At 44.6% G+C, this 22,334-nt stretch overlaps 3 protein-coding genes and 1 long non-coding RNA gene across 10 annotated transcripts in view; 2 read left to right on the forward strand and 2 right to left on the reverse strand.

Annotated features, from left to right (window-relative positions):
• LOC127610574 (protein FAM53B-like) overlaps positions 1 to 5,863 on the reverse strand; it is a 31,321-nt gene extending 25,458 nt beyond the window's left edge. For both annotated transcript variants that reach the window (XM_052080885.1, XM_052080884.1), the window contains exon 1: positions 5,698 to 5,863. The gene's annotated coding sequence lies outside the window, so the exon portion shown is untranslated. The remainder of the gene's footprint in view (positions 1 to 5,697) is intronic.
• LOC127610597 (uncharacterized) overlaps positions 1 to 22,055 on the forward strand; it is a 157,899-nt gene extending 135,844 nt beyond the window's left edge. Inside the window, exon 2 of the long non-coding RNA XR_007964962.1 lies at positions 20,381 to 22,055. This is a non-coding gene — a long non-coding RNA (uncharacterized LOC127610597). The remainder of the gene's footprint in view (positions 1 to 20,380) is intronic.
• Positions 9,323 to 13,320, reverse strand: eef1akmt2 (EEF1A lysine methyltransferase 2). 3 transcript variants are annotated; one of them, XM_052080902.1, is made up of 6 exons: positions 13,154 to 13,320; positions 12,859 to 12,924; positions 12,284 to 12,398; positions 11,981 to 12,088; positions 10,368 to 10,578; positions 9,323 to 9,578 (listed from the first exon to the last, which is right to left on the reverse strand). In XM_052080902.1, the coding sequence occupies exons 1-6, from the start codon at positions 13,249 to 13,251 to the stop codon at positions 9,481 to 9,483; spliced, it is 696 nt and encodes a 231-aa protein (XP_051936862.1). In that variant the 5' UTR covers positions 13,252 to 13,320; the 3' UTR covers positions 9,323 to 9,480. The 3 variants fall into 3 exon arrangements, with proteins under 3 accessions (XP_051936862.1, XP_051936863.1, XP_051936864.1); XM_052080903.1 differs by having other exon boundaries at positions 13,108 to 13,251; XM_052080904.1 differs by lacking the exon at positions 12,859 to 12,924 and having other exon boundaries at positions 13,154 to 13,270.
• On the forward strand, positions 13,316 to 22,055 carry abraxas2 (abraxas 2, BRISC complex subunit). 4 transcript variants are annotated; one of them, XM_052080875.1, is made up of 9 exons: positions 13,316 to 13,436; positions 14,280 to 14,370; positions 14,464 to 14,500; positions 15,010 to 15,163; positions 15,286 to 15,476; positions 16,541 to 16,663; positions 17,146 to 17,230; positions 17,316 to 17,433; positions 18,439 to 22,055. In XM_052080875.1, exons 1-9 carry the CDS (start codon positions 13,365 to 13,367, stop codon positions 18,972 to 18,974), a joined length of 1,407 nt encoding a protein of 468 aa, XP_051936835.1. In that variant the 5' UTR covers positions 13,316 to 13,364; the 3' UTR covers positions 18,975 to 22,055. The 4 variants fall into 4 exon arrangements, with proteins under 4 accessions (XP_051936835.1, XP_051936836.1, XP_051936837.1 ...); XM_052080876.1 differs by having other exon boundaries at positions 16,544 to 16,663; XM_052080877.1 differs by having other exon boundaries at positions 15,097 to 15,163.
• Positions 22,056 to 22,334: the final 279 nt, after the last annotated feature.

The following is a 22,334-nucleotide window of genomic DNA, read 5'->3' on the forward strand; positions in this document are numbered from 1 at the left end:
CAGTAGTTGGCGACCAACTTTACACAAAAAATACACATGTAGGAAAACTTTATGCTGACAAATATTTGCGTTTCCAGATTCCTGAAATGCTATTTTCATGCCAATGAGCACGACTTCACCAGCATGCTTTTCATCTTTTAGAGCACTGGTGTCAAACTCAAGGCCCGGGGGCCAAATCCGGCCTGCCTGGTCATTTTATGTGGCCCGCAAAAGCAAATCATGTGTGTCAATTTGCTAAAATATGTACCGAAATGTCAAAATTGTCACATGTAATAAATAACGTTGATATTTTGCAATCATTTTGTTACCCGGTTTGGACTCACTTGAAATCCATCCATCCATCCATTTTCCGAACCGCTTGATCCTCACTAGGGTCGCGGGGGGTGCTGGAGCCTATCCCAGCCATCTTCGGGCAGTAGGCGGGGGACACCCTGAATCGGTTGCCAGCCAATCGCAGGGCACACAGAGACGAACAACCATGCGTTCTGACGCTCACACCTAGGGACAATTTAGAGCGCCCAATTAGCCTGCCACGCATGTTTTTTTGGAATGTGGGAGGAAACCGGAGCACCCGGAGAAAACCCACGCAGGCCCGGGGAGAACATGCAAACTCCACACAGGGAGGCCGGAGCTGGAATCGAACCCGGTACCTCTGCACTGTGAAGCCGACATGCTAACCACTGGACTACCGGGCACTTGAAATATAATTGAAAAAACTATTAGAATTGACTGATTTCAAAACTATTAATCTATTAATTTGTTGTGTACAAGTCATAATTTTGTGGTGCCGCTGTCATAACGGCCCTCCGAGGGAGGACGTAACTCCAAATTGGCCCGTGATTAAAATGAGTTTGACACCCCTTTAGAGTATTTCGGGATTTGGGGTGGGGGGGGGGGGGCTTCTCTCGGTGGACATGAGAAGTCCTCTTTTCTTTTCTTTTCTTTTCACCAATCTATCTTGTTAATGAGAAGACCAAAGACACACCACGAGTGGAACAAACAAGAAAAAGAACCAGGGTGGGAGGTGTCCGTTTCCAGTGTCCTCGCAGCCGCATTGGTTTGAGTTTCACTGTTTGTAGTTACGACTGCAGGTCACAGAGGAAGAAGGGCGCTTCTGACATGGAGAGAAGCGCGAGGACACGCACACACATAACAAATACACGCGATGGAGGCACGGAGGACAAACTTTTCTCTGGTCGCTTCGCCACGGGCCAGCACAGGCATAAAAGAGTGTCAGTGAGAGGGGAACAGAAAGCTAAATGACACACTCACTGTGAAAAACAGGAAAATAGCCAGACTCAGACAACACAGTCACAGATAGACAAAAAAGGCAGAGAGAGTGGTGGTGGTGGGAGGGTGGGGGGGTGGGGGGGTCCTTCAGATTGTACATCAGCGTGTGTGTATTGTGTGAGTTGTACACAAAGTGCAGGAGGGCCTCGCTCGGCATGCAGCTGCAAGTGACAGAATGGAACACAGAGACGCAGCAAACTTGAGCACACGCACACACAACTTGACACTGAGTGACAAGCTGCACTCGATGTGGTTTGTGCCCCCCCCCCTTTTTTTTTTTTGCACTCGTGTGCACTAAACTACAGTGAAACTTCTACATTTGAATGACCCTTAAACCCATAGCAAAAGACAACTCCCTAGAGGCCTGCGGGTCAGAACCAGAAGCTTGCCACAATGTTTCCTTGACGTCAAAGCTAGTTTTCCATCGGAAATTTGATGATTAAATGCAGGGCTAATTTGGCAACAAAATGGGGCGATGATTAGGGTCATTACACAGATCATATTAACTGAGGGACAAGAAGTGTAACTACCACACAACTGGTCCGCAAACAAACAGTCCATCTCAGCTTCTGGCTAGCGAATGTCATGGCTATTTCATTTAAGTGTCATTAAATCGGTTCCTGTTGCTATAAAAGAGAAGGGGGATGGGGGTGTTCCCCCTCTGTAATCAAAAGTAAACCCAACCATGACCATCAAATCAAGAACAGCTGAAGTTTAAGAGTTAATCACAAGCATTTTTTTGGGGCATGTGTCTGCTAACTCCAATGTAATATTTTCATTAGTCCAGGCTATAAATGGCCCAAAATCTTTTGAAATTATTTAGCTTGCTTTTATTTATTTACCTCAACTTCCTGATATACTTAAGTCAGGCCAAGATCAACAATGACCACAGCACCACAAAAAACAATGTACACCACAACACAAGCTGTGTTTCGACCTCATGAGACAAGACTCGCTTCCCAGGCACACAAAGCAAATGCAACTCGTCAAAATGAAGGGTGCATACTCAAATGTTGTTACTTATATTTACACTTATAAGGCAGTGGGGGTAGGGGGGGCGGGGGGGATGACTTGCTGCCACTTCCTGTCCGTCATGCTTCATTAAAGAATGAGACTTGTTTTTTTACTTTCGTCGTTTACCACTCGCCAATGCCTTGTTAGCCACCGATTGGCTAGCCACAAAAGCTAGGAGGTTTCATGTTACATTACAGGCTAACTTAAAACGTGCCTTGTAACACATGCAGTTCAAAGATTTGTGCCCCTTATACAGATGACATTATTTTCTCTGAGATAAAATTCCAACTGCGTGTTTCGTATCGCTTGTATTTATTTATTTATTTTAAATGTTTGACTTCAAAACATTCCACTGTTCAAGAGTAAGAACATCAAAGTAAAAATGCAAGCGATTCCGTGATGTCGAACACGCGTACATGGCAAATTACACAATAATCCAATTGGATCAGATGATAATACATAAAAACAAAAACAAAACATTACAGTTCTGTTGGTTTCGTGTGTGTGTGTGTGTGTGTGTCAACTTTGAAAACACATTTTCAAACATGTCGAAGCATCCGTGGGAACTCTGCATTCAAGACACTTGCACAAAAAGGCTTGCAAAAGGAAATGCAAACAGGGGCCGGATATTACTGTGAAAATCTGCTTGTATCTTACCATTTTTCCCATGAGTGTAAAATGAACATCCCTGACAGTGCGAGCTGGTTTGCCACAAGGCCAAACTGGTATCGTCTTCTGTGACAAGACATCTTTCACCTTCCCCGGCGTCAACTTTTTAATTTTTTTTAGTAACATTTGACCAAACGTTGCAGAAAGAGACCTCTCTGCAAGAGTGGGACTGCAACCGTTCCAGGTATTTCCATTAGGGTGCCCTGGTGCTCAACCAGTTTCTCTGTTGACCGTGTCCACATGGTTCAAGCAAACCACCGCGCAACATTAATACATACGGGCGATACAAGAGCACTTCCGAGCAGGCACAAGAATGGGAAACAGTCAGATCATCAGTTTCAGGTCATTGCAGCCAACCTGCTTGCAAAATGTCCCATGATGACACAACTGCTTCAGTCACATGAGAATCCCAATCAGATGACACCCAACGTCTTATTAAAACTGCCAGCGAGACACCAATTTTAGAATGACGACGTGTTTTTTCTTGTTAACATACCTTGACTTGCAAGTGTCCCAACTTTTGCAAGCTTCGAATAAAAGCAAAGTTAATATTACATTGGTTGACATGTTACAGCATTTATATGAGAGTCAATTCCCGAAGTCCAGACAATGTGAACGGCTGCTTCTGTTAGCTAGCTCGTTAGCTTTGAAAATTAGAGGTGACTGTTTCATTATTATAAATGAAGCAGTCACAGTTGTTAACCTTTGTTCACATTTAGGTGGTACTTAAGATGGCGAAGTCTAAGCAGTGAATTCATTTGCTAATGTTAGCTAATGTTAGCCACATGCTAAACATAAATGACAGTTAAGAATGTTCTGTCCAGGCAGTGTGGTTACTAATGAATGTTAGCTGATAGCCATTTGCTAGTGGATCAAAAATGACCTGTAAAACATGATTCTTAATGTTTAATGAGTGTTTTATGTTTTGTTTACATATTAATATTACAGTAGTTAACCATTTTTTTCCACTTACACAATATTTTACACATCACGTCAAGTGATTGCCGACTAAAATTAATGACTGTCTAGGTATGAGGCATGACAGATGTCGAATGTGGAGTGTTTTATATTACAAAAAGGCCAAGTTCTTATTAGATGAGGTAAAATGTGACTTCCATGACAGTTAATATGGTGACGATGAGGCCTTCGTGACTATCGTCAGAGACTTAAAAAGTTCTTGAAAACAATGTGGCCCATTGTTTTTCGAGCACTTGATTACCCACCCCTCCACCCCCCTAAAAAAAAATAAATAAACTCCCTGCTGGAGTAAAAGTAACTCATCCATGTCACAGGACAAAGACAACACACAGTGTGTGTGCATGTGTGTGTGTTTCTGCACCACAACTTTTGCATTGTAGTAGGACAACTACGTGTTACTCCTGATGCAATACTGCACTAGTTGACAGTTGTGCGCTACGGGTATTTCCGTACTAGTAAAGCAATAGGGGTTGACAAGTGGACAACTTCTGCATACCATTACAATTAAGCACATGATTTTAGTGCCGCAACACTACTAGCGGGAATGTTGGTGCTACTAGTAGGGTCCATAAGGCTACGAGCCAACAACTTTGTCTTATTAGTGTTACTACAGTGGTTTACGGGTAAGGTTTAGTTATGTGCTTATACTTTAGGTCAAAAGAGGAAAAACATGACCCAAAAGAGTTGTTCTGCTAGTGCGCCATTGCCATTCTACTAGTGCGCTCAATTGTCTTAATAGTGAGAACACAGAGTACATGGACCTTAAACTGGATCTCATTTTGGTGCTACTAGCCCACAAAGCTACAACTGGGTGACACATGCCTACTAGTAGTAGTAATAGTGTTATTACTATGGCACAATAGCTTACTAGTAAGATTTTGTTGCCAAAGTAGGCCAAAAGTAACACTAGCAGTGGAAAAACATAAGACAGTCAATCCACTATTACATACAAGTCGTTCTACCCGTGTGTTGAATTGTCTCGATCTAGGAACTGTGAAATCCATCCTATGGTGCACGTACTGTACTAGTATGCTCTTTGTCCTCACAAGTAGGACAACTGTGGCATACAAAACTCTACACGTTAACATCTAACACTAAAGCTAGCAGTACGAGTAATGTGCAGATGTCCACTCCTACAGAGTTTTGCCTCAATAGTAACACGTAGTTGTTTTACTTATTTACCACAGTTGTCCTGCTCGTGTTTAGAAAACTTACACAGTAGCTAGTAGTGGAAAACAATGCTACTAGTAAGACAGCCGTTCTACTAGCGCGCTGAACCGTCTTTCAAGTTAGGAGAAAAAGCGTACTAGGACATGAACTTGAAGCGATTTATCAAATGCGTAGTCGTGTGTGTGTGTCACGCACATGAAGCTTGATTGTGACCACACGTCGATGCAATGCATGCTTTAACACATGCAGCGACAGGTTGTTCATGCATGCAACACCACACACACTCACACGTACACACACACACACACACACACTGGAACTAATAACAGTTAATCATGACCCTTAGAGAACACCAAGACAGAAAGGCTTTGAAAAAGCTGCTGTATAACGAATACTCTGCACAGAAGAAGCCAAAACACACAACTTGTAAACTTGTAAGAATGTTTTCACTCTTAAAATGACAAAATCCTGCAAAAGTACACGTACTACACGCATATATATATATGTATATATATACATACATACATATATACACACACACACACATACGTTCTCACGATTGGGTGTCATGACTACCTGGCCAGCAGAGGCTCGTCTTCTCCTTGATTTAGGACATCTTTCTTGGGGGGGTAGGATAGGTGAGAAGACGAGAGGAAGCTAGAAAAAGTTCCAAGGCAGCCGGCCTGCCTCGCGAGTGGAGCGGAGGGAGACTGCGAGCTGCTGAAAACTTGGAGCGGCTCTTTGCTTTTAGATGGGCGACCGAAAAGATGTCCGAGTAGGGAGATAGGTGAGATGAGTCGCTGCTGGTTAATAAACGAAATGCTTTTAAAACACTAAACAAACAGCCCGTATCATAACAAACAATTTAAATATAGTAAACTCAAACATGGACTTTATATTTAATGGCAACGAACGATTTAAGGATGGCGTAACCAAAAGTTAGTCACCCCCGCCGAGGTGGTACGCTCCATTGTGGTCCTCCCTCTGGATTTACATTACCCGTCTGGCCCTCCGCGTCCTTTGCTACTCCATCAAGGCAGCTTTTTTTACAAGTTTACTTTCGCACTATCTGCGGTCAAATTTGCCCATAACGTCCATGATTGCATCATAGATAGATAGATATGCACACACTGTAGATAAAAAAAATATGAATTATTGTCTGACGCTATCTGACATACATCGCCTTAGCATTGAGCACTGACATACAGATAGTCATGCAAAGAAACTGACCTGTGACCTCCGGATCCACACAGCGACAACATGAACTGGCACTCACAGATAGTTTAATGATGTTCTGCCTAAATGTTGTTCCAGATGACACTGGTGCTGATGCCTTGTTTCGTCCTACTTTGGCAAAACTCGTGTGAACTAAAGGAGCCACACCTCCCACAGGTGAATTCATGAATGCTCAATATGCATGCAGCTGTTCACTGTCCACATATTTACACCATACCCATTGTGATGATTATTAGACTAGTGCTGTGTCCACTTAAGCATAAAAGTACCCATAATTTCTCAATCAACATATCAGTTTAACTGCATTTTTTTAAGTGTCTGACCGGAGGTCATCAGGTTCAAAAACGTGTTTTGCTTAAACTACTGCACCTCCCATGAAGTCCTTCAGCATCCCTCAGGGGAAGTGCACTTCGCACTTCATGTGTTCTTTATCATTCGTTTCTATGTACAAACTATGAAAATGTTATAGCCGTACTTGGCTTATTTAGATATTTTAACGACCTGCCGTGGAAAATTTTGTCCCGCAACATGTTGGGAATCATTCAAAAACTCCTAGCAGAGCACCTTTAAAATGTTTCCGAAAGAAAAAAAAGACATAAATATTTGCAGTATCACACTTAAGATGTTAAAATGAAGGCGTAGTATTCATGCCCCAATTTCACAAACCTATAGGCTAATATTATGAGCCACATAAAAGTGGTCATTATGAAAGCCAGTGCCAGAAAGTGCTGACTTGTGGGCTTGTGTGCAGTGCCAAACAGCATTTTCTTATAACGTACATTACTAATAATTGCATGAGAACGACAGTATAATTTGACACTGGCAGTGGTAAAACATAATCTGTGATCGGAAATAGTGAACACTGTTTTTTTTTTAAACTATAAAAGGAGGATTTGATTGATCTTGATTCTTGAGATTACCTTTTTCATGGGAAGGTTTCTGTGAATGTCTCCTGATGTGCATATAAAATATTTATATTTATTCTGCATATCCATCTGCCAGGTATTCTTGTAAAACGAATATGTGTTTTCTGAACGGAATGTTTTCGGGTTCGGCTGTCTCCCATCGGTCTACTGGCCCGGTTTTCCAATCAGGCGCGCCCAGAGTGGGGCAGTAATTTATGAGCAACGTGACGGACAAGCCTTGTGGCCTCTTGTTTATTCATTATGTCAGCAGCTCTTCATCACGACTCTTTGGAGCCCTGATTAGTTCCTTTGCTGGAGAGTCATTTTTCCTTTTGGACTGGACAGATGGTTGCAGTTAGCCACCTTAACACAGAACAATGTTATCCAAACTTGTGGGTCAGAACTTAGACGAAGACCCTGTTGTAAAAGCAGGTTTTTGCAGATGCTTTGGGGGACTGGCGTGAGCATTCAAATCTGGGCTCATGCCCACTATGCTGGTTTGAAGTGGTGAGCGCGGTGTTGTATTATGACGGGATGGAAAAGGGAGATGATTTTGATTCATTTTTGAGTGACCGTGTTTGTGCTGCTGATGAGTTTTTAGCCTGATGAATGTTTAACTTAATTATACTTTCCGAGGTGGGGAGGATACATTTTGAAACAATACTTCAGCAGATGTAGTACTTACTCCTAGCCAAAAGTGGTAGCGCCACCTACGGGCCTGGCATGTTATCTCAGTCATTTTTAACCTTGTTTGAAGGTAAAACTATTCCAAAATCAAGTTTTATTTGCACTCCCTGAAAACTTTCATATACTGTGCACAACAAAGTCATGACTACTCTTGAGCGGCACGCTCGCAAGAGATGCCCTGCAAACCAGAGGCCCAAACAGCAAAAAATAAAATAAAAAAATCCCCAAACCCGAATTCCTGTTAAAAATAAATAGACCAGCGGCCCGGTAGTCCAGTGGTTAGCACGTCGGCTTCACAGTGCAGAGCTACCGGGTTCGATTCCAGCTCCGGCCTCCCTGTGTGGAGTTTGCATGTTCTCCCCGGGCCTGCGTGGGTTTTCTCCGGGTGCTCCGGTTTCCTCCCACATTCCAAAAACATGCGTGGCAGGCTGATTGAACACTCCAAATTGTCCCTAGGTGTGAGTGTGAGTGCGAATGGTTGTTCGTTTCTGTGTGCTCTGCGATTGGCTGGCAACCGGGCCTGCGTGGGTTTTCTCCGGGTGCTCCGGTTTCCTCCCACATTCCAAAAACATGCGTGGCAGGCTGATTGAACACTCCAAATTGTCCCTAGGTGTGAGTGTGAGCGCGGATGGTTGTTCGTTTCTGTGTGCCCTGCGATTGGCTGGCAACCGATTCAGGGTTCCTCCCGCCCACTGCCCGAAGACAGCTGGGATAGGCTCCAGCACCCCCCGCGACCCTCATGAGGATCAACCGGTACGGAAAATGAATGAATGAATGAATAAATAGACCAGCCGAATACAAAAAGATGTGATTTTCTTCTTGAGGTTATTGTAACAGGAAACACATTTTGTCCAGCGGGTCAGTCGCAGTCAAATCAGAATTTGGCTTCACGATCCCCACAAATACCAACAGATGAGAAATTGCGCAGTGAAAGCCAGGGCGCGTGTTTGCGCGTGGGCTACTTTGACAAGTGAAAAGCATGACAATGGGAATCTTTCTCTTGATTCCAAATAAGCATCTCTTCACCGGGCCAAGTGCTCATCAGCAGTAAGAGGTTCCATGTGAAAACATTTGGACATGATCACAACGATCTGCATCGGATGGGAGCGTGATTCGGCGTCTATTTAAGTCCTGTCAGTCAGGTTTTATGAACAATGGTGTCCAAACGAGTGGGTTGAGCGGCTTTGGGTACATGTTTTAGGAATGAGTTTTACTATGCACATCACTTTTTAGGGGATGTATTCAAGTACAAATGGGGAACTGGATGCCAATTTGGCTTTGAAATCAGTCACTGTTTTGTACATTGAGGGCACACGCAAAAGGAAATCAGTAGCAGGCCGGAAAGTAGCTGTGCTGCATTATGAAGCATCATGTCGTGTCATTTCCCGTTTTTTTTTTTAATGTAATGAAAGCAAACTAAACCAGAAAGTGTTCTTCCTATTCGATGAAAAGCATAATAAAGAGGGTCCTTAAAAAAAAAAAAAGCACATATAGATACAAAAGCAATGTCCAAAAACCACTGTCGCTTGCGTCACCGTATTCGTTTGAATATCAATGCAGTCACGCTGTTTCCCTTCTTGCCTCCAAACTGGAAAGTGGGCGTGGGTAACTCCTGTACAAATTCAAATCCTGTAAGGGCGTCAAAGAGGGAAAAATGTAATTAACCACACAAACAGAAATACAAAAGGCCTCAGACAAACATCCCGGGATCTTGAATATTTAAAACACGAGAGACAACCCGCAGGCACGCCCGTGCAACTCCACTGACAAAACGGTGACAGCAAACTGGCCACTTGCCAGAAAACACAAACTTCAGACAGTTGTCGCCCGGAGCTTGACGGTCCCACTTGAGGACCTGTGTGGTTACCGAGGTGGGTCGTACAACAAAAAGGGCCCGAATGTAAATATTCCAATGCCCACAGCCATACGTTTTATTGCCAAAAGTGAAATGAACCTCTTGGGGGTGTAAAGGTTTGCTGTGTTTTACTTTGACATACAACACAGAAACAAACAGAAAGGCTTGTTCTAGGAATTAAAAAAAAAAACCAAACAAACAAAAAAACCTGCAATGTATGCAGGAGAGGACAGCACAGTTTGTGCAGTTACGCCGCCTAGAGGTCAAGTTGGTGAATGGCATTATTAGATTTTTTTTTATTTTTTTTTTTGCAAGCAAGTAGTCAAGGTTATTGCAGTTAAAAGCAAGCCAGAAAATTTTCCAAAAATGGAAAAAACTTTTTATTTATGACATTAACAAAAATGCTTTTAGGGAAAAAAAAAATCTAACTGAAACTACAGCTTACGTTTGACAACAAAATATGAATGACATGCATTTTAATACACAGTCGCCAGCTCACTCGCAACGCTAATGAGGGGCCCACATGCGTGACAGAAAATGGACGGATGGCATTTTGGCCTCACCTTCTTTGAATCGCTCAAGCAGCTGCTCTTTTGTCCAGTTGCAAGACGTAATCGAGAAGAGGCCTTGATCCTTCAGGGAGGCTTTTAAAGCTTGCACGTAAAGTCTTTTCACCCCACCAGTATTGTCAGGATTCAGGCTGATGGCGTCAAAAGTCCCTTTATCGACGCACAGGTCGTAACCCTCGAGTCCACCTTGGCAGAAGTCCACCTCCTTTAAAAAAAAAAACAGAAAAAGTTGACACAATGACTCAAATATGAGCGTGACAAAGTAAAACTGAGCAGAAGGACCATGAGAATACAGCTGATCAAGCAAATAGATGAGGTACACACACACAGAAAAATAAAGTGCCGAAAAATAAAACAAGGTGATTTGAAGTTTTATTTTCAGGAGGGGAAAAAGTTGTAATTTTACAAATAAATAAATTAAATTATTAAATTATAAAATTCTAGTATTGAGATTCATTCATTCATCTTCCTAACCGCTTGATCCTCACTAGGGTGGCGGGGGGTGCTGGAGCCTATCCCAGCTGTCTCCGGGCAGTAGGCGGGGGACACCCTGAATCGGTTGCCAGCCAATCGCAGGGCACACGGAGACGAACAACCATTTGCACTCACACTCACACCTAGGGACAATTTAGAGTGTTCAATCAGCCTGCCATGCATGTTTTTGGAATGTGGGAGGAAACCGGAGCACCCGGAGAAAACCCACGCAGGCCCGGGGAGAACATGCAAACTCCACACAGGGAGGCCGGAGCTGGAATCGAACCCGGTACCTCTGCACTGTGAAGCCCACGTGCTAACCACTGGACTACCGGGCCGCCCCAGTATTGAGATTGTAATCCAGAAATTTACAAGACAATGTTGGAAATTGTGCAAATAAAATGGTAATGATAGGAGACAAAAAAATAATAATTTTGCAAGAAAAGGCTCATTTTACAGGAATAAACTTTTGTAATTTTCCTAGAATACAGTTGTAATAATCACAAGAGAAAACAATTAGTCCGGGTCCTGTACTACTGCAACATTAAAGTTCTCGTTTTGCCGAAATAAAGTAATGTGACATGACTAAATGAAGTTGTAATTCTACAATTACACAAAGACGAATAAAGTTGTCGCTATACGAGAAAGAGATTTCTCTCTCTCTCTACCAGCCGCTCCACCCCGCTAATGTCAATATTAACATCAACGGCAATCTTTTCTGTCCAAAGAACGCACACACACTCATTGGCGTGCCAAGTACTGAACATATACGCAGGGTTGTTGCACATACACACACAAGACACACCCAGTGGGACCTCCATTACGGAGCAGATGTGCTTACATTTCTTTGAGGTTTGGAGGTGGTCAAATGTGAATGGTGGGCAAACCTCCATCACTTTCAGGGCCATTTTCAAGCAGGCCACATGTAAACAGCAAGTTTTCCTCAAACTCATCCAGGACCGGCCGTTAAGTCCACTACGTAACCTGGGATGGACCACACATACTTCATATCCATTAATTTTCTGTCGCGCTTGGGGTATAGCCTGGACTGGTTTTGTTTGGGGCACTTGGAAGTGGATATGCCATGCACTGTACATAAAATGTTGTGTATGTGGATAAGATACAAAAGCCACCTTCACATCGACATGCGTCAAGCCCTCTGCCTGGAGAACACTTCTTGCCAATTCCACGGAGGCCGGCGAATAATCGATTCCCGTTAAATTCTTGTATCCATGTTTAGCCTTGTGACAAAAGATAAAACACATTGACATGGAATGTCATTTCAAAATTCAAATGACACAATGAATATTTTGGTTACAATGTGTTATTTCAGAGATGATAATGCAGTTTGGATTGACACTCTCAGAGAGACTTGTTTGATTGATATTCATAAGAAATTATATTGATTAAATTGTCCCCTTTCCCTCTGCCCTTACCATCTCAACTAAAAAGGCTCCATTTCCTGTGCCAATGTCCAAAATGGCAGCGTCTTCCGGAATTTTAGCATTGTCCATCCATCTTAGCACACGGTTCATGCTTTCCTCACCAAACCTCATGAGAAAAATAAAAGCACGATTAATTAGGCACAGTGACAAAAAAATATTGTCTTTGGGTTGAGGTGACATATTACGCAACAAAATGTGTTGCCTAATGCTGATGGAGTCATTATTTTGAATAAAGTTGGACGGAAAAAAAACTAATATATAAAGTATATATTTTAATCCCCTGCAAAAAATAAAAAACGACTAATTGACCTACTCAGTTGTAAGTCTTCGTGTGCTCTGTATGTCTGTATTACACTGCTCCAGGGTGGCCAAGGTGAGCACACCAGCACAATCTCAATGGGCATTAAAAAGCAGGAAATCATGAAGCAAAACGGATTATTTCCATAAAATTTAAATATGGAATTCGTGTATGTTTTTATAAACTACAATGTTATACACTGCTTCGGTGCATTTTAAATAATAATAAAATTAATTTTAATAGATACTTGTACAAAAAAAATAGTTACCATATCTCACCAACGTCCCCAATGTCTTTGAATGTTTCCAACTCTTTTTGGTATGCATCTTCCCAACTGTCAAATCAAAATTGACATTGTTATAATTTTTAAAAATCAATCACAACACCTCTAAACAAATGGGCGCATCACACTGTGGGCTAAACAATGTCATTTACCGGTAATACAACCACAGTTTGGGTTTCACGCTAGTTTGGTAGCTACTGCTATCACTGGCTGCAGAAACATATACTGTAATACCTCATCATACTTTTTAATCACTTCATTATATGCTCTAATTGCTTACTATTCCTTCGTTCCTAACTGTGAAGTTTCAAAGTCATTCTCCGAGTCGCTGTCCTGTTCTGAGTCGCAACCACTCGTGCTTCTTACGGCGGATTCCATGTTGTTTGCTCAACAGCGAAAGAAGACGACTACATCTCCCATGAGGCAACGCGGCCTATTGAAGCGCCCTCTCAACCGCAGGGGGCAGTGGGATTGATGGGGATGTTTCCATCATGGCGGCATCCATTTCAGGTTATACTTTTAGTTCTGTGTGTTACCACAGCGCCAATAGCAACTCGGATCATGTGAGTAGGCCGCGTCGCGTTGCCAAAAGCGAGGCGAAGCGTTGCCTCTCCGGCGTCGTTCATCGGCGCCATTAGTTTGTGTTGCTTACCCGCTGTCGTGATCTGTTGCTCGGCTAGCTTGTCATGGTGTCGTCTATTTACCGGTCAAATGTACTCATAACAGTTTCTGGAGTTGTACACCAAATTGTCGAGCTGGTGTTTTTACGGATACACACTCATGAAACGTCTGATTATAATTCTAAGTTACAGTTGCTCATCGGTGTTAGTTTACAAGAGGAAGTGTTCAAGGGAAGTGTTTAAGTTCCAGGAAATACTCAGTTCTTAGCTCCCCCAATGGCTAGCAATTGTAGCGGTTGAAGGTTCTGAAGGCTTAATCTATTTGTCACCAATTGAAATATGAATGAATAAATAGTATTAAAGCGTCTCCTCCATTTTAATTCGCCTCGTTTCCGCGTTGACAGACAGGTGATGCCTGTCAGTCAACTTGAGTCCTCTTATGCCCACAGGTCTTCAACCCTACCTCTTTCGATTTGTGTGCATGTTTTCATGCCTATGCAATCATTTCATCACGCGATCATTTAAACACAAGGAGCAGCACTGCACACAATCTGAGCACACAACATTAAATTCTCTCTTCCATTCTGGATTACTGGAGTTTAGCTGGGAGGACCTTGGCGTTTTCTTCCAGCAGAGCTCAGTGCTGCCCTGCCCTGCTCAATGGCCTGATAGTCTGGAAACTAATCGCTGTACAATTTCGGAGGATACCAGCAAATCCTTACATTGCAAATGCTTTAACTTGAGAATATTCAACAATCTTGTTATATCACTTTTGTGTTTGTACAGGAGGGCTTTCTATTAGGAGAAGTAAGGCAAGAGGAAACGATCAGCATCAGTGACGCGCAGATTAGCAGTGTGGAGCTCATCCAGGTTGTAGGTAAAGGCTGACTATCTGTCTCCTTGCCTGTCCAATTTTTCCATTAGATTTAGGCATAGTGTCATTGCAAACGCCTGTCTCTGTTTTCAACAGAAATCCATAATCATGACCCCTGTGCACGGTTGTTTAGGTAAGCTTTGCAAGATATATATTTTTTCTCTCTGCACTTTCTTTATTGACACTTACAATATGACTCGGATCTTCATGATGCAGGTACATAAGATATCCTTTATTTGTCCCACAATGGGGAAATTTACATCTCGGTTCAAAAAGTGAAACTCGTTTGATGCAACCTCGTTCAACACGTGGAGAAATGTTTCACTTTTTGAATTGAACTGCCGAAAGGAACGAAGTGTCGCACTTATATTATAATTTATTGAGATGCACCCGTATAACATGTCTTTGCTACCACTAGAAGGCATCGTAAACAAAAAACATTCCTTTTGTTAATCATAATAGATGATCAATCCGTCATTAGTATTTATGACAGTGAGTTTGATAATAATGTATCATTATGTTAAAAATGCTGACTAAACCAGAAAATATATTTCTGCCTTTTACCTCGTGATCCCTTGATTTGTTAACAATAATTAATGCATTCAGTGTTTTAATCACTTAGGACCTTCATACCCATTTTAGGACAGCAGATGGCTCCATCTTACAAGATTGCAGTGCCAGCAAACAGGATTGTGACATATTTTTCTTTCCCCCCTCCCCTGTCACCAGCTTTTATGACTATGCGGGCAAAGTCAACGAGGAACATCTCAGCAGTCTTCTAAAAGATAGGCGAAAAGTGAGTGACGACGTCGAGTTTGTCCGGTCCATCTCGTCACACGAACAAATCCACTCTTTAGATATCGAGCTGCGATCTATTCAAACTCTCAAGGCCTTTTATTTCGCTCGTTCCTCGCCCAGCATGTGATTGGCTGGTATCGGTTTCGGCGGAACACGCAGCAGCAGATGTCCTTCAGGGAGCAGGTCGTCCACAAGCAGCTGATGCAGCTGCTCGGCGTGCCCGACCTCGTCTTCCTCCTCTTCAGCTTCATTTCCACGGCCAACAGCTCCACGCACGCGCTGGAGTACGTGCTCTTCCGACCCAACCGCAGGTATTGATTGAGCATGCCTCCATTTTTGTTGAGGACTTTATTCATACAAGAACTTCGGTGGGCTCTCGGAATGTAAATATCCATCCATTTTCGGAACCGCTTTATCCTCACAAGAGTCGCGGGGCGTGCTGGAGCCTATCCCAGCCGTCTTCGGGCAGTAGGCGGGGGACACCCTGAACCGGTTGCCAGCCAATTGCAAGGCACACGCATACGAACAACCATCCGCGCTCACACGTAGGCACAATTTCAAGTGTCCCATTAACCTGCCGTGCATGTTCTTGGAATGTGGGAGGAAACCGGATTACCCGGAGAAAACCCACGCAGGCCGGGGAGAACATGCAAGCTCCACGCAGGGAGGCCGGAGCCGGAATTGAACCCGGTACCGCCGCACTGTGATGTTGACCACTGGGCCACCCGAATATCCATCCATCCATCCATCCATCCATCCATCCATCTTCTACCGCTTATCCGGGGCCGGGTCGCGGGGGCAACAGCTTTAGCAGGGAAGCCCAGACTTCCCTCTCCCTAGCTACTTCTTCCAGCTCTCCCCGGGGGATCCCGAGGCGTTCCCAGGCCAGCTGGGTGACATAGTCTCTCCAGCGTGTCCTGGGTCTTCCTCTGGGTCTCCTCCCGGTGGGACATGCCCGGAACACCTCACCAGGGAGGCGTTCAGGAGGCATCCGAATCAGATGCCCAAGCCACCTCATCTGGCTCCTCTCGATGTGGAGGAGAAGCGGCTCGACTCGGAGCCCCTCCCGGATGACCGAGCTTCTCACCTTATCTCTAATGGAGAGCCCGGACACCCTGCGGAGAAAGCTCATTTCGGCCGCTTGTATAATTCATTTTAAAAGAAAATTTGAAGCAACGAGCAATTACGAAACTTTTTGATGGCTTCATTTACTTGTAGATTGTTGTTGTACACGGCAGGGCTGCAGGGGAACCAAATCTCCTTTTGTCTTCATACAAACAGTTCTGAGAGTCCACCGAAAATGACTTCAACAATATTCTAGTATTGTATTTCACGGGTCATATTCTGGGGTTGCTCCGCGGTCGTCTGCACTCAGTAGGCACAGCCAGAGAATCACCCTCGCCATCCCCAACCTCGGCAACACCAGCCAGCAGGAGTACAAGGTCTCCTCTGTGCCCAACACCTCGCTCAACTACGCCAAGGTCATCAAAGAACAAGGGTAATATTTGCTCTCCAAACGTGAATCGGCACCGCTTCCGGGCTCACTGTTAGTTGCTGAACAAGTGTCCCCTAATGTGTGTGTGTGTGTGTGTGTGTGCGCAAGCACCCATTTCCACCTGAGCGTGTGCCAACATGAGACTTTTTTAAAAATATTTTTAAGTTTACGCAGAGCCTCCTCTCTGATTAACTTCCATAAGGGGCGACATGACAAACTGTCGCGTGAGTTGCCCGGCTGTGCCAGAGGGCGTTAATACCTCCTGCCGGCTGTGCGCTTTATAAAGCAGGGGCGAGGCACAGTATTCTTTCTCTCTGTGAACTGACCGCGACTAATGGGACAGCGGAATTTGTTACACTCGGCTCGCGGGCCGAAATGTAACGACAGTACCGTTGAGCTCAACTTCCTGTCGATGACTTCCTAAAAAGCAAATCTGTATGTGCTGCGATGATACGAATGTCTCCGGCAATCCCACTCCACCGCAGGGCCGAATTCTTCGACAAAGACGGCGTGATGAAGGATATCCGAACCATATATCAGGTGTACAGCGCACTACAAGATAAAGTGCAGGTCTGTCAGACTCCCGGAGTGCGTACAATAATCTTTTTATGATATTTTTCTCATTCGATTTCTCCTCCCGTCATCTCATTTTAAGGCCGTGTGCGGGGAGGTCGAACAAACCGAACGCGTGAAGGAGAAAATTCAAGACGACGTGAACAAGCTGAAAGAACAAATTGCACTCAGGAAACGCAAAACGGCAGAAGAGGAGCGGAGTAAGTATTTATTTGAGAAACGGTATATTTGAGCAGCACGGCCTCACCAGCTCGCGGTTTGAATCCCGGCTCAGGTTTTCGTGTGTGCAGTGTAAGATCGTATACGAGCTGAAAAGTGCTCTCCAAAAAAAAAAAAAAAAAAACATTCCAGACCAGCCCATAAGAAGTGAAATCCTTTATATAAATAAAGCTGATATAAATATTCCTTCTGCAATCAGCATATTTTAACAGCACTTACGGCACTTTTTTTTTTTTTTTTGGAAGGTCATCATTCTTTAGCGCCATTGACATGATTTAATGGGACACCTAAAGAGGAGCGTCAGTGACATATACTGTCGCCAACTATGTTTTATTCATTCATTCATTCATTCATCATCCGAGCCGCTTGATCCTCACTAGGGTGGCGGGGGGTGCTGGAGCCTATCCCAGCCGACTTCGGGCAGTAGGCGGAGGACACCCTGAATCGGTTGCCAGCCAATCGCAGGGCACACAGAGACGAACAACCATTCGCACTCACACCTAGGGACAATTTAGAGTGTTCAATCAGCCTGCCACGCATGTTTTTGGAATGTGGGAGGAAACCGGAGCACCCGGAGAAAACCCACGCAGGCCCGGTTGCCAGCCAATCGCAGGGCACACAGAAACGAACAACCATTCGCACTCACACTCACACCTAGGGACAATTTAGAGTGTTCAATCAGCCTGCCATGCATATTTTTGGAATGCGGGAGGAAACCGGAGCACCCGGAGAAAACCCACGCAGGCCCGGGGATAACATGCAAACTCCACACAGGGAGGCCGGAGCTGGAATCGAACCCGGTACCTCTGCACTGTGAAGCCGACGTGCTAACCACTGGACTACCGGGCCGCCCTGTTTTATTCATTTATTTTATTTTATTTTATTTTACAGGAATGGGCTGACAAAAGTATTGGCGAACTGTGCTTTGATCTTTAAGCAGGGAAAGTTGAAATGCTTTGAAGCATTGTGTCCCGTGTGCTCCACAGTGCTCCGCGAAGCCCGCAATCTCAACTCCACTCCGGAGGAGAACACGGAACCTTCCGAGACGTCCCTCCCGCCGAGGACACCCTTCCACGCGCCCTCCGCACCCGAGCGGCCCAACATCTCCCCCAACCCGCCCTCTTACGCCGACCTGCTGTCCCAAGTTGACTCTCTGCTCTCGTCTTCTTCCCCGGCCCCCACCAGCGCCGCTCTGCTTCCCCGCCCCCAAGCCGTGGGTTCTCCAGGACACCCCACGCCAGGCCCGCTGGCCACGGGCCCGGGCGTCGCCGCCCCCCCCTCCAATCCCGTCGGCGCGCCCGGCTCGCCGTACCTGGGCAACGGCGACGGGTCGAGCTCGGACTCATTAGACAGGCAAGCGGCGGGGCAGGAGTTCGACGATGAAGACGAGGACAGTAGCGAGTACGAGAACCTGGTGAGCGAAGCCCCCCGCCTGCCCGTGACCCCCAGCAGCCTTTTAGCTCGAAGTCGATTGTCGGCCCTGGGCCCTGACGGGGACGCTCGTGGGTCGCAGGCCACATAGAAATGCGGCGCCGGGTGTGTGCGGGACACTGACGCACCTTCTCAAGCAATCATGGAAGAAAAAAAAAGTGCCAGTCCTGAAAGTGAACGGCATGTGCACCAAGCATCCCGCAATGTTTTTTTTTTTGGTTGTTGTTGTTCTTGTCTCCATTTTAAGGGGAAACATTGTCAGCTCACTGGAAGGGGACTCTTAATGTGTGTGTGGGCGGGGGGGGTTCCCCCTACAAACCCCCACACCGCCTATGGGTGCTGTCTGGGTACTTAATTTGGGACATGTCTGGTGTTTTAGGGTTATATGCACATGCCAACCAGAAAGGCAGTTCCTGCTTCCCCCTCTCTGCACCCCCTCCCCCCTCCCATATTACACTAACACACTCTTGCATCACTTTTGCACTATTTATTGCCTTCTTTTTGAAACCACCTCTCAAAGAAAACAAAACAAAAGGGATGTGATCAATCTGCCTTTTCACTTTTTTTGTTGGACTACAATTGCTTTCTCGTTGTCATTTTTGATTTGGAACTTGTAACTCTTAACGAATGATCGATTCAGTACAACAACAACAAAAGAATTTGAATCATAGGGCAAGTAAATGACAAATAAATCAGCCACGTATGGGTGCTTTATATATAAAATCTATATTTTCTTTTGATGTGAGATTAGACGCGAATGTCAACAAAAAAAAAACACTGAAATTGTATCGCGCTTCGCTGCACTTAACATAAGAAAAATGTACGATTTTCTTTGCGCTATACCAATGAGGTCCTGTCTTGCTACTTGTAACGGCCTGTCTGACCACTCCAGCTCTTGGTACATTGTACAAGGTCTTCACAGGGCACACACAAAAACACAATGTACTGTAGCTTTACTAACCGGATGCTTAAGGGGTTCCCTTCTACTGCTGCAACACACAAAGCTACCACTAAACTTCATTTACAGAAAAAAAAAAAAAACACGACAACCTGGCTGCTCTCTCCACTTTCCTCTGCTCCCTGCTAATATTTCTGACCATAATCACTTCTTGCTCACTTGTTCACTATTAAAGTCATTCATGGAAGGCTTGGTAACATTTGTAATGTGTGACTTTTAACCACGATCATCGCAACAGCTTTGCTTTCTATTCATGGCGCAGCAAAACTTGAGTCTCTATTACAGCTTTGCTGGTGGTTCTCCCCTCTTGGCTAACAATGGCCACCCAACTGTCGCTTTTCCCATCGCCCCCCCTACCTCCCTCCAGGAAACACTAAAGTAGAAGTACAGTAGAGTCACGGCTGTGACTTTGCCGTCTTTGTTGATAGAAACAGAAAGCCACGACAAAGGCGCATGAAACCCACTCTGTCATTTTGAGAGGACTAAAATAAGGCGGCCCGGTAGTCCAGTGGTTAGCACGTCGGCTTCACAGTGCAGAGGTACCGGGTTCGATTCCAGCTTCGGCCTCCCTGTGTGGAGTTTGCATGTTCTCCCCGGGCCTGCGTGGGTTTTCTCCGGGTGCTCCGGTTTCCTCCCACATTCCAAAAACATGCATGGCAGGCTGATTGAACACTCTGAATTGTCCCTGGGTGTGAGTGTGAGTGCGAATGGTTGTTCGTTTCTGTGTGCCCTGCGATTGGCTGGCAACCGATTCAGGGTGTTCCCCGCCTACTGCCCGAAGACAGCTGGGATAGGCTCCAGCACCCCCCGCGACCCTAGTGAGGATCAAGCGGCTCGGAAGATGAATGAATGAATAAAATAAAATAACAGTCTAGTTTTAGGGCAATGCAGAAGCTAGAAGGTGTATGATGCGGTTACCAGCGGGTTGAACTGATGTATTTTGTCTGAAAAAATGGCTTTTAGCCATGTAAATACATTTGTGGGTGGTTGGGGGGGGGGGCTTCAGGCCTGTCTCATTTGCATCACTGATCAGGAACTGGCATTGTTTAAATGTGACTTCACAATCTCATGACGTACAAAAACCTGACATTTGTTGTATGCTTTTCCCTGGAGAACTGGAGCGTGTGATGAGGAGCAAAATTAAGTATTGAATGTGCAGTGGGCGTGGTGGCATGAGTTGAATTTTGAGACAGGAGTTTGGGAGACATGCTCTCAAAAGCCCCTCCAATGATTCCTATCCTGTTTGGATGGTGGCTCACTTCCAAGTTGTTGTGGTTTCAACTCGAAATGTTTCCCATCCATCCCTTTTCGATAGCGTTTGCCCTCATAAGCGTGTTGCTGGAGTCAAGCCCAGCTGAATTTGGGTCAGAGGCGAGCTACACCCTGGATTGGATGTCAGACAATTTGAAATTTGCAAACGGCCCCATTCTAACTTGCGTGAAGGTTAAAACCTCTGCGCAGTAAAAGTACACTAAATGCTGCTAATTGTTAGCTATTTTGCTTTTAGCTATGTGCCGTTTACATCAGCAGTTTTTTGGATCCAATTCATCTTTGTATTGTACCTAATTAACTGAGCAGTCAGGGTCTTTTAGCGTCACAAGAAGGAAAAAAAAAAGAAAAATACCAGGATTTCCATTTCTGATGTCACCCATGGCGGGTGTTTTTGAAGTTGTAACTCAAATTTGTTCGCCTCATAGCATAAAGGACCAAGTCTTTTTTTGTTTGTCGTTTTAACATGTTCGGAAAACAAGAACAGTCCTCAGTAAACTCGATTGTTCGCAATCTACATGTACTTAAAGAAGCAAGCACATTGATGTATTGGAGTGAAATCAAGACAATAAATGTAACTTGGGCAATTTAGCGATGAGGCTAACACAATTGTACCACCTTTCAGACTGTTCATTGTATTGACTCTTGTATCCTTGCGTAACCTCAACTTGATGATCACAAACACAGCAGGGCTTTTTGTTGTTTTTATTTTTTGGAAAGATGTAATGGACACTCATGTACTCATAATGGCACGGGGTAATACTTCCTGTTCTCTTCCTACGCTGAATGGGACACCATTGACACCTCCTCCCTGAATCACAAATGCCAAGAGAGTCTTCAAGCTTTGATCTGGATTTGTGCAAATGGCAGAAGAGAAAAGGCATGGTTATTTGAGCACAGTATGGTGTTACACTAGGGGGTTAATAAAGAGAGGTGTGTATGCGGGATGATGTGTCTTGTTTTCTGTGAGGTTTTTTAAAATGCATAAAAATTCGTGGAGTTTATATTCATGTTTGCACTATAAAAATGGGCAATACGGCGCTACATGGCTTTTGCTCACTGGTCTAAGTTTTATGGTTGGGGTTTGAATCTCTGCTTCCTCCCCCGAAAAATATGGATGCTTGGTTCATGTCAAGACTGAGCACGGTGCCTGTGGGTTGCCTCTGCGAGGACCACACACTTACTCGGGGGGCCTGTTCTAAATATAGCTCACGAGTTATGGTA

This window comes from Hippocampus zosterae, chromosome 11, assembly GCF_025434085.1.
Source record: "Hippocampus zosterae strain Florida chromosome 11, ASM2543408v3, whole genome shotgun sequence".
NCBI classification, from domain to species: domain Eukaryota; kingdom Metazoa; phylum Chordata; class Actinopteri; order Syngnathiformes; family Syngnathidae; genus Hippocampus; species Hippocampus zosterae.

Excerpts from the sequence above, each read along its gene's own strand:
- eef1akmt2 (XM_052080902.1), bottom strand. The coding sequence starts at position 13,251 with ATGGAATCCGCCGTAAGAAGCACGAGTGGTTGCGACTCAGAACAGGAC. Across the intron at positions 12,925-13,153 it reads CAGTTAGGAACGAAGGAATA|TTGGGAAGATGCATACCAAA; the intron begins GTAAGCAATTAG and ends TTGATTTGACAG. Across the intron at positions 9,579-10,367 it reads GCTTGAGCGATTCAAAGAAG|GATTTGAATTTGTACAGGAG; the intron begins GTGAGGCCAAAA and ends ACGCCCTTACAG.
- abraxas2 (XM_052080875.1), top strand. The coding sequence starts at position 13,365 with ATGGCGGCATCCATTTCAGGTTATACTTTTAGTTCTGTGTGTTACCAC. Across the intron at positions 13,437-14,279 it reads CCAATAGCAACTCGGATCAT|GAGGGCTTTCTATTAGGAGA; the intron begins GTGAGTAGGCCG and ends GTGTTTGTACAG. Across the intron at positions 17,231-17,315 it reads CACTACAAGATAAAGTGCAG|GCCGTGTGCGGGGAGGTCGA; the intron begins GTCTGTCAGACT and ends TCTCATTTTAAG.